The 11,592-nt window shown below is 39.9% G+C and overlaps 1 protein-coding gene across 1 annotated transcript; it reads left to right on the forward strand.

The window, feature by feature from the left end:
• Positions 1 to 8,312: 8,312 nt before the first annotated feature.
• LOC110889662 (pentatricopeptide repeat-containing protein At3g09040, mitochondrial) lies at positions 8,313 to 11,291 on the forward strand. The gene is made up of 2 exons (XM_022137224.2): positions 8,313 to 8,614; positions 8,716 to 11,291. Exon 2 carries the CDS (start codon positions 8,805 to 8,807, stop codon positions 10,971 to 10,973), a length of 2,169 nt encoding a protein of 722 aa, XP_021992916.1. The 5' UTR covers positions 8,313 to 8,614; positions 8,716 to 8,804; the 3' UTR covers positions 10,974 to 11,291.
• Positions 11,292 to 11,592: the final 301 nt, after the last annotated feature.

Here is an 11,592-nt window from a genome sequence, read left to right on the forward strand (position 1 = left end):
CCATCCTAATTATATATTATATAATAAAAATAATCGATGATGATGTTGTGATGATTTGATGTCTTGGGATATGATTGACTTTGTGCCTTGTGCCTCTCCCTTCTCGACTGCCGAGATGATGATGATTATTTTGATAAAAAATCAAAACCCTCCAAACCTTGAATGACGGCTCCTCCTTCCTGCGTGTAACATATATGATGAGGGTGTAAGGGGCACTCCCTAAGAGGAGTCCCCTCTCTTACGCCCAATTAATCCTTGTGTGCCACGTCAACTCTCCATTTAAACTCCTCTAACACCCTAAATTGATGGCGACACTCCCTTCTTAGATGACTTGGTTTTTTAATTTTTTTTTGTTTTTTTATTTGTTGAAAATATGCATGTTTATAAAAAAATATTAATAAAAATTAAATAAAAATTAACAAAATACATTTCAAAGTAGAAAATAAAAATAAAAATTAAATTCAAACTAGAAAATAAAAGTTACATTCAAACTAGAAAATAAAAATTACATTAAAACTAGAAAATAAAAATTTTAGAAATCGCATGGCCACCCGTACTTGTTAGCGATTTCGCGCTTTCGGGCGAGGATGAATGACAACATATTTGGCGGAGCATCGTCGTGCGGCTTGAGGAATGTTTTCATATCTCGATCGTAATTGTAGTTTTTCATCGTCTCACGTTGTTCCGATATGAGCTCGCGAACCTCCGACTCTCTTTTCTTCCTCAATTCGATCGCCTCCAATTCCATCGCTTGCTTCGCTTCTTTCATGGCGGTGTACTCTTTGAATTGTGCCGCCAACTCGGCCGAGCTTCCCTCGGACGATGTCGCTTGACGCTTGTCTCGCCGTTGTGGTCTTTGTGGCGAGGGGTCTTCGTTCATATCCGGTATCGAAGGGTCCACGTCAACGGGCTTTCTTTTATGTGCCGAACCTTCACCTTCCTCACCCAACAATGGGACTTGGGCCCATTTGTCGTGTTTTCGAACGACCTCCCACGCCTCGACATGTTGAAAACCGTTCGGAAATCTCTCTTTAAATTCTGTTAACGCGACTTTCATCACGTCGAGATCCTTACATCCGCTTCCTCGTGTGCGATCCTACATATTATAAAAATAATAAGTGTTAAAAAAGTATGAACTTAGTAAATAAAATTAAAAATTATACAATGTTAAAAAAATAAAAATTTTACCGCTTGTTGGTATAGGCCGTTGAAAAAGTTTATTTTCGCTTTCATCGGGTTTCATTTAGACCGTACTTGATGCACGGTCCGGTTACTTCCGCCGACGGTGGCGTTAAAATGATCTAAAATTTTACGCCAAAAACTATTGCGGTTTTATTGATTGCCCTTCTTTTTGTTGGTAGAGCAATGTACCCACGCCTTCGCCAACGCCTCTTCTTGGACCTTTGTCCATTTTTCGCTCACTGTTTTTCCCCTTTTTATCCCGAGTGTCATCTTCTTCGTTGCCCGCGTCTTCATCCACGTTATATTCATCATCCTCGTTCTCGTCCTCGTCGCCCAAATTTTGAGTTTCGGGCACTACCTCATCGTCCTCGTCGTCGTAAATAGGTAGAGGACGTTCGACATTTCCTCGTGATGGAACTTGTGGGGCACGAAAAGCATATGGGTCGAAGGCGGGGGATTGAGGAGGAGCGTCCATTGATTACAAATTTTGAAAATAGCCGAAATTGGCTTGAAGGTTGGGTGGTTGGGTGTTGTAAAAGGAGGGGTGTGAAGGTTGTTGGAAAAAAAACGGGGGTTGTGAAGTGTATCCGAAAGGGGGTTGTAGTTGTGCACTTGCACCGCTCGAACCACCACGAGACGGTTGCGAGCCCCGTCCCTTAGTTTTTTTCTTCGCATCGCGGGGTTAGTTCTCCATTGCTCGGTTTGAAGTGGGTGTGGTTTGAGAGTATAAAAAATAAGTGAAGTGGGTGTGGTTGGAGAGTATAAAAAATGTGTGAAATTGTTGTGGTTTGAGTATAAAAATTGAGTGAATGGTGTGGTTATTTATATATGTTTTAAAAAGTAATTTTTTTTAAAAAAGTCGACCGTTGCACACTTGGCCGTTCCTCAAAAATCGTGCATTTCAAGCGGTGAATACACACCGAGCCCATTCCCCGAATCGGGTCCCCGCGTTGATGGCGGCGGTGTTCCCGATCGGGGTTATGGGTCACCGAAACCATCCCCCGCGTGTGCCCCGTGCACCCTGATGATGTAATCAGAAGTCAGCGCCTCCAAGTCACGTGATGTGATGATGATGTTCTCTCCAAGTCGGCTGACCGTTTTTTCTCGTGTGTGTATATTGTCTTCAAACTCGTGGGCCCCCTATGCGTGTCTTTTGAGGCAGGGTTTAAACCCATTCAATGCTAAACAACAAAAATCCACACTATCACGGGGTTAGTTTTCGACCCCCGTGTGGCGTCCCCAAGTCCCGGGGACGAGCCAATCCATCCCGCTTCTTTGTGTGGGTCAGTGGTTTCGTCCTGCCTTGGACTCATCAAGAGAGCGGCGCCAGCTCTCGACCAGTGGTGCGTTCGTCGTTTGCACGACTAGGCACGTACACCTCTTCATTGACACTGACTCCGTCCCCCGATAAAGTCCAGGACTAGCCAGTAACCCAAGCGTTCAAGCACAGCCCACAACATTGCGACCTTCAAATATTTGGCCCGTGACACTCTCCCACCACCATTTCATGCACGTCCTCATGCATGCTCGCCGTCCCATACCAGCTCGCATACTTGACAGTGCATGATCCCCTTATGTTGAGTATGATTCACTTTGGGAGGGTAGGACACCCGGAAGCACAACAACAATGATCTTCTGTCGTGCATGTTCAATATAGTGCGTCAGTTTTGGTTTAAGTGGCGCTGACGTCCGCCGCATCGGATTAGGTGCCGACGATTCACCTTGTTTCAGGAATACGGGGAACCTGAATAATTGTAGCAGCTTTCACAAAACTTCCTTTTTACGGCGCTGCTTGGACCGTATATTTTTGAACATAACACGGAGGGCTTCACTGCAACTATACTTGAGCGGCTCTCACGATCCCATACTCGCGGAGTACAAAGACCTTTGCCGAAGCAAACCCATATTTGGTCTTCTCCCACCACCATTGCGCAACCATACTCTAAATGTTAAGCTCATTTGGTTAAGAGTCACGTTCCAATGTATCCGAGAATCGTTCTGCTCTGATACCAAGTTGTCACGGGGTTAGTTTTCGACCCCCGTGTGGCGTCCCCAAGTCCCGGGGACGAGCCAATCCATCCCGCTTCTTTGTGTGGGTCACTGGTTTCGTCCTGCCTTGGACTCATCAGGAGAGCGGCGCCAGCTCTCGACCAAAGGTGCGTTTGTCGTTTGCACGACTAGGCACGTACACCTCTTCATTGACACTGACTCCGTCCCCCGATAAAGTCCAGGACTAGCCAGTAACCCAAGCGTTCAAGCACAGCCCACAGCATTGCGATCTTCAAATATTTGGCCCGTGACAACACACTGACTTATATCATCTGCCGTAAGCTACGAATTTAAACCGTAGCTTACAATTTCAAAACTCTGTTCCTTATCTTTGCTTAACACATCCACTCGTAACCTACGGATGACAACCCGTAGCCTACGATCGCACCAAAGCCCTCTTTGCTCTTCTTTCTTTCAAACATTCAATAAATGACAAATTGGTCCCTGTATTTTATGTTTTCCATTCTTCTCACATATTCAACTATATGATACTTTTAGTTAAGTACCAAATGGCCCTTTAACTTCATTCTTTTAAATGAATTGTATCAGTAAGCCTCCATATCATCCGAACAAACTTCCACATTCATCTTTAACCACTATAAGAACGCCGCATTACGTGTTTTACCTGCAAATCACTAAATCCTCGTAGTTACTTCATTCTAAGCAAATAAACACATCAAACGCACATAAAACATGATATTTAGACACTCTAAAGCTCGAGTTTCACACTTTCCATCAATTTAGAGCAAGCTGGGCTGAGTTGCAAGAATGACACGTCAGCGATTATGCAGGTTTTTGATGGGATCGAAGAGCTTCTAAATACAGGTATTAAAAAATTGTTTATTACTCCATTACGTTAACAATCCGACGTTGAGTTACTGCTCGTCGTGTTCAGAGGGAGAGGTGTGAAATGTCCAACAATGAAAGTTCACAACTGGGGGTGTCGTCGTCTTCAGGTTTAGAGATTTTACCTCGGCTATGAAAAAAAACGAAGAAGAAGAATGATCGGATCTGAACCGCCACAACCACCCCTACTTTTTTCTGTCTGTAGATCCGTTGACAGGCTACTAGGTGCGGCAATTATATGTCGCCGAAAGGTGGGTGTGTGAATGTTGTTGGTAATGGCAGGAGGTGGTGGCGACAACAAGGGGTGGTGATGGCGGTAGAAAGATGGGAGAAGGGTGGGGTGGGGTGTGTCTTGTGTGTGAGGGAGAGAGTTTAGAAGATTTTCCTCAGAGAGAAAGGGTAAAGGGTAGTAGGACGTGGGTGGGTTTTTATTTATTTATTTAAGTATTTATGTATAAGAAACGACTAAACTATCCTTAAATGAATAGGTAAAAGGACTTAAATACCCTTATGTAATCTAATTTAACCAAAAAATGTAACCAGGTTAAGGCTAAAGGGCATAACGTGCAGAATTTTGAAACATTAAGTACAAAACTCGTCAACTTTTACGCTAAAGGACACTGCTTGAAAAATAGTGTTAACATAAAGGACAAAACTTGTAATTTATTCTAAAAAATCTTAAAAGGGTAAATTACACTTCGTCCTATATGTTTGTAGCAGTTTGCAATGGATGACCTTTAACTTCAATAATTACAGTCACAATCCTTTATATGGAAAACTCATTACATCTTTCGTCCTTTAGCACTAACCAAGTTAAAATTTTAAGTTAAGTCTATTCACTTGAGGGTATTATGGTCATTTCACGCTTTTATTTAAAATGTCTCTAATTTAAAACAACCACCACCACCGCCGGTTACGACCACCACCATCGCCCCGCCACCAACCACCACCACTGTTTGCTGCCAACCATCACCACCACTCCCTTCCCTTTTAGATCATTGGAACCACCCAAATCGAAACCCTCAAATCTAACCTATACTTATTTTTTTTTTGGATGATCATACATTTTTTTCAAACAACTATAAGATAACCATGTCAACAACCGTTTGATCCAAATAGGCTACAATAACAAAGCAAGAAAGACGAGATACAAAAGTAAACCATTCATATAAATGACTGAAAGTTTCAAACTTCATTGAATCATAAAAAGTCGAGTTTAATTATAAAAAACAGCTTATGGTCCTCACTTTCCTAATAAGAAAGCATTATGCAAGTTACCCATGAACATTTCAATTAAAAATCCTCTCATTCCTCTGCTTTCAGATTTTTACCGTTGGTTGAAAAGGGCTCTGCTAATGATACCGGTAGCCTCAATGTAACGGTCAACACACCTCGAGATGCAACTACTCTCTCCACCACTCAACAACCACCCAATCTGCATCTCCAACCAAAAACCCAATCTGCATCTCACCACCATCTCAACATCACCACCACAGCCACCATAAACAACCACCCGACAACCACGACCTGCCCCACCCTCTCTCCACATGTTCACTTTTATCGTTCATTGTCTCCCGATCTCTGTTAGGTTGCAAATCAGACCTGAAACAGATCTACGATGGTGAATCAGGAAAACGACTGGTGGAGGCCGACAATCACGCTCAAATCACCACCATCGGCGATCAGTGGCGGTGGCGTCCGATGATAATTAGTCACTTCAGGCGGTGAAAAGCTTCAGGTGACAGGTTATGAGACGGATATAAGTGAGTTGAAAGCTGGGATACGGTGGTAGTGGCTGGATTTATTAGTTGTGTCTGAGGTTAGTTGAATATACAGGGGGTGTTTGGGATTCCTTCTCAAAAACAACTTATTAACTTATATAAGTCATAAGTTAGAATTTCTAACTTCTCAAAAACAACTTTTTCACACACAAAAACAACTCAAATAAGTTAAACTAAACACTATAAAACAACTTATTAACTTTTATAAGTCAATAAGTTATAAGTTGCTCCAAAATAAGCTAACCCAAACACCCACAGAGAGAGAGAGAGAGAGAGAGAGAGAGAGAGAGAGATGGCTGAGATTCTAGGGTTAGGTTAGAGATTTGGGGGAGATGATGTTATATATGTAACTTTTTGGTTTTATTTATCAAGAAAATTTTAAATAAAAGTGTGAAATGACCATGATACCCTTATGTGAATAGATTTAACTTAAATTTTTAACCTGGTTAGTCTTAAAGGATGAAAGATGTAATGAGTTTTCCAAATAAAGGATTGTGACTGTAATTATTGAAGTTAAAGGTCATCCATTGCAAACCGTTACAAACATAAAGGAGGAAAAGTGTAATTTACCCATCTTAAAAATTAGTAGTTACTATTCATTATCCCGAAACCGAACCAAAACCGACCGAACAATATATGCATCGGTACCGATATTGATTTGTATTATTTTTACTTTCGATAAACTAACACCGTCTTAGTACCATAATATATCGGATAACATCAGTACTTATACCTGTATTCATTATTATGGTTTTATGTCTGATAACAGATTCGGTACTTGTACCGTAGTGAACCAAACTGAAACCGACCGAACAATTTCGGTATCGGTCCTGGTATTTATTTTTGTTGTTTTCTTTTTCGATAAATTGACACCATATCGCTACAGCACAATATCGAACAACACAGGTACAAGTACCTATATTCATATTTATGGTTTTCAGTTTCGATAATTTTTATGATATATAACTCTGTTTGTGATGATAAAAGAATAACGATACCAGTAACGTGACGATCTGAACCGGTCGATATTGTTTGAACAACATCGGTGTCGTTTGGTGTTTGTTTTTTTTTTATCAATTTCAGTTGCCGCAAAACACATGTTGATTTCTATACTGAATGCATGTATCGTCTCAGTACTGTATCAAACCGAACCGATACCTATCAAACGCCCGCAATAACGCAACACTGCAACGCGTGGGGGCAAATAACCTAGTTGATAATATTCTTATGTTATTAGTTTTTGCAAGCTTATAAAAATCATTTATGAGCGAATGAATAAATGTATGCACCTTTTACAACAAGTTTTATAAGGTGGTATTAGAGTTGTTTAAAAAGCTTGAGGCTTGATAAAAGAAAACACTTGTTTGTAAACACGTTGAGCACGAGACAAGGTAAACACGTCTCCTTGATTAGGCTTGTTTAGCAGGTTTGTTTAAATTAAAGCCCAAAATATAACATACACATTTATATAATATTAAAGACAAAGGTCGGTGGAGGACCTTTGTCTTTAAGTCCTCAAGTTTTACAAATATATACACTTAGCCTCTATACATTTATCTTCTTTCAATTTTCATATATTATTATATATAATATTAAAGACAAAGGTCGGTGGAGGACCTTTGTCTTTAAGTCCTCAAGTTTTACAAATATATACACTTAGCCTCTATACATTTATCTTCTTTCAATTTTCATATATTACAATTCTAATCCTTATACTTTTACTTTTTAACCCCTATATTTTTAGTTCTTTCACTTTACACTCTCAAACTAGGTAACTTAAGCATTCACTTTTAACTTTTGGTAATTGACAACTTTGATCTGCCAACTTTTTCTGCTTAATAACTTAACGTCAAACACGTGTTTTATGTGGTTATAGCATCACATTATGTGTCGTCAACTATAAACAACTAAGGTGCCGCCGACGAACGCGTTGTGTATCGCATTTTTAACGTACATGTCGTTTTAAAATTCACGTTTCAACGTAAATGACTCACGTTTTGATATAAACTTTTTTTCAAGCGAGTCTGGTAAAAAATAATACGTTTTATACTTATTTTGTGTACGTTCGTAAACTGTTTTTGAAAGCAAGTCGGGTCAAATATAATACGTTTTCATTCGATGGCGATGTATTTTTTTAAGTAAGAGTCGGGTCAAATATAAAGTATAAATACGAGTTACTTTAACTTTCGACGCTGCCGCAACGCACGGCGGGTCAAAATCCTAGTATATATAAAAATGTGTGTAAAAATATAAACTTAATTATCTTTTATTTAAATAAATGAATTGTTTCAAGCTTTTTCGAGTCAAACTTGATATTAACATTTCACTTTGTTAAGATAAACAACTTGATCTTAAAGCCCAAAATATAACACACATAATATATATAAAAATGTGTGTAAAAATATAAAACTAATTATCTTTTATTTCAATAAACAAATTGTTTCGAGCTTTTTCGAGTCAAACTTGATCTAAACATTTCACCTTGTTAAGATAAACAAGTTAGGCCGGCTCGGCCCGATATGCAGCCCTAGGTGGTGTTGAACAAACCGAGAGAGATTACCTGCTAAGCTACTACTTAAGTCAAATATGTTATTTTTTGTAAGGAGTTCTAACTAATGAAGACACGAAGTATTCAACAATCATGATTGCTAATAGAAGTTGGACATGCAATGATAATAATATTATTTGTTTTAAGGTACCTTCATCTACGTAAATCATATGAACGCCCTGATCAAATCTTCCTGCCAGAGCCATAGGTACAGGCAACCCCCATTTCTTTTCAAGAAACTTCTGCTCATTTCAAAACCCCGAATTTCTACATTCTCTTTGACTCTCAATCCGTGTTCTTACCTTCCAGATCTTGATGCTGGACAACTGACTCATGGGTACTTGATCAAATGCGGTGTTTATGGCTCTTGTGTTGATGTTGGGTATGGTTTACTCCGTATGTATGTGAAGTTGGGAGATTTTCATGGTGCATATAAGGTGTTCGATGAAATGCCTGTGAGAAATAATGTGGATGTGTTTGCTTGGATACCACATGGGTTTGGTAGTAATCGGACCGCTGAGGATGTCGTGGATGCTTTCGAGAAGATGGTGGAGTTATGTGTCGTTCCAAGTGTGCATTCGCTTTGTCGTGTGATTAAGGCTTGTGGTGAGTTGAACAGCATCGAAAAAGGTTGTTTTGTACATGGTTATGTGAAAGAAAATGGGTTTGACAAGCATGTCTTGGTGATGAATTCTTTGATATCGATGTATAGTAAAATGGTTAGGATGGATCTTGCTCAGCGAGTTTTTGATGATATGAGTTTTACTGATACCGTCTCGTGGAACTCGTTGATTACAGGCTATGCACAAAACCAGAACTGGCCAAAAGTGTTTGAGCTTTTTTTATGCATAAGGCGGGCTGAAAATCTTGTTCCTAATGTCGTTACATTTTTGGCATTACTTTCGAGTGTTGGCCATGCTCGAGAAGCTAGTACAGGAATGAGTATTCACGGGCACTTGATCACTATCGGTTTATATTCTGATGTCCAACTAGGAACCGCTGTTTTCAACATGTATGCAAAATGTGAACGACTTGACTATGCTGCGATTGTATTTGAACAAGATTTGGTACACAAGACTTTAGTGTCGTGGAATGCCCTAATTGCAGCATACAAACAAGAAGGCTATGACCGAGAGGCAGCGGATGTGTATGAACGGATGGTGGTGGAACCAGGTATGAAGCCTGATTCGTTCTCGTTTGCTAACGTACTTCCTGTTTATGCCAGTCTCAGAGATATTCAAAGAGTTAAATTAGTCCATTCAATGATTATAAAGACGGGTCTCGACGTTGAACATGACGTTGTGTTGTCTACAGCAATGTTGGATGCATACGGGAAGTGTTCAGATGTGAAAGCGGCCGAGAATTTATTCTCTTCCACTCACCACCCGAATACTGCAACGTGGAACGCGCTAATTGCTGTTTATATACTAAATGACCAAATTGAAAATGGGATGAATCTTTTTCGTCAAATGGTGTGTAGTAACGTGTCATTAGATTCTATAACCATGGTGACAATCTGTCAATTATGTGGACAAATGGGTTCGTTAAAGCATGCTAATATGCTCCATGGGTTTAGTCTTGTGAAAGGGTTTTCTTCACATCTTAATTTCGGAAACGCGTTGATAGACATGTATATGAGATGCGAATGCACAAAAAGTGCTGAGCGTTTTTTCCATTCAATGCCGATAAAGAACATAGTTACATGGAATACCATGATTTATGGTTACATGGCGGTTGGATGTTCTTCCACGGGTCTTAGCCTCTTTCAACAAATGCAATCAGAAACAGGGTACAAGCCGGATTCCGTAACCATTATTTCATTACTTCAAGGAAGTTTATCTGTCTCAGCTAGTTTTCTTGACTTGTTTCATGCGTATATCTTGAAATACGGTCTAGCTTCCGAGACACAGGTTATGAACAGTTTGATCGATGCATTTGCAAAGATTGGGAATTTAGAAAAGGCTCGAGAGTTGTTTAAGCAAACTGATTTTAAAAGAGATCAAAGCTCTTGGAACATAATGATTGCAGGATACGGAATGAATGGCCAAGGGAGCGAGTCTTGTAAACTTTTCGGTCAAATGGAGGGCAATGGGTATGCACCCGATGCCATAACATTCACATGTTTGCTATCGTCTTGCAGTCATTGTGGCCTAGTTGAGGATGGATGCAAATTCTTTCACCTGATGATTACAAAGTACAAGATTCAACCAAGTATAGAGCACTGGACTTGCATTATAGACATGTTGGGACGGGCCAATAGTTTGGAAGATGCGTATGATGTGATCAAAACTGGGATTTATCAGAAATATAGTGATTGTGCCCCATTAGACAGTGTTGCTGTTTGGGGGGCTTTATTGAGCGCGTGTAGATTCAGTATGAACATGGAGGTCGGGGAGGTTGTTGGGACAAAATTGTCCAAAATTGAGTCGGGTAGTTTAGAGTACTACTCATTGCTCTCGAATCTGTACTCGTCAAACAAGAAATGGGATGAAGCAATAGAAATTAGGAAAGTTTTTGGTGATGGTAAGGCGGCGAAAAAACCAGGGCTAAGTAGTTTGAAGAGTTGATAACTTGAGATACTACAAGGCTGGTCAAGTTTGGGTTCACATGATGGAGACTTACCAAACAAACAAACAAACAAACAAACATGCCCTGTAAAATCTCACTCATAGCAGAGGTATTGGCAAGGTATACGGAGGGTGGGATGAAGACAAACCTTTCCTCTAACAAATGGGTAGAGAGGCTACTCCGAGTGAGAGCCCCCCAACTCCAATTATTTTCGTCGTATACAATATAGTAATCCATGTAACATAAAATGTGACAGAGAATCAAAGCGACAACCTAATTGAGACTTCAAGCCTCAAATTGCCACATTACCACCCGCATGATAGATCTCATTACTGTTCACAAATTGTGGCCCATCTGCGTATGAATGTGTCAGTTTGGGTTAAACGTGTCTCTCAAATGGTTTACGGGTCAAACTAAAAACACTAGTTAAAAATGACGGGTCAAAGAGGCTGAAAGTTGCCTAAATTCTATTGCTAATACATACAAACTTCAAAAAGGTGTTTGTGTGTCAAAACAATCCTATCCATTAATATATTATTAATCATATATATGAAGCTACGAGCTTCAATCAATATAAAGACAGGGGATAAGATCAGTACTATAGATATTTATAAAAGC

The sequence above is a fragment of the Helianthus annuus genome, chromosome 6 (assembly GCF_002127325.2).
Source record: "Helianthus annuus cultivar XRQ/B chromosome 6, HanXRQr2.0-SUNRISE, whole genome shotgun sequence".
In the NCBI taxonomy this organism is placed as follows: Eukaryota; Viridiplantae; Streptophyta; class Magnoliopsida; order Asterales; family Asteraceae; genus Helianthus; species Helianthus annuus.

Coding starts and splice junctions, on each gene's coding strand:
- LOC110889662 (XM_022137224.2), top strand. CDS start 8,805: ATGTATGTGAAGTTGGGAGATTTTCATGGTGCATATAAGGTGTTCGAT.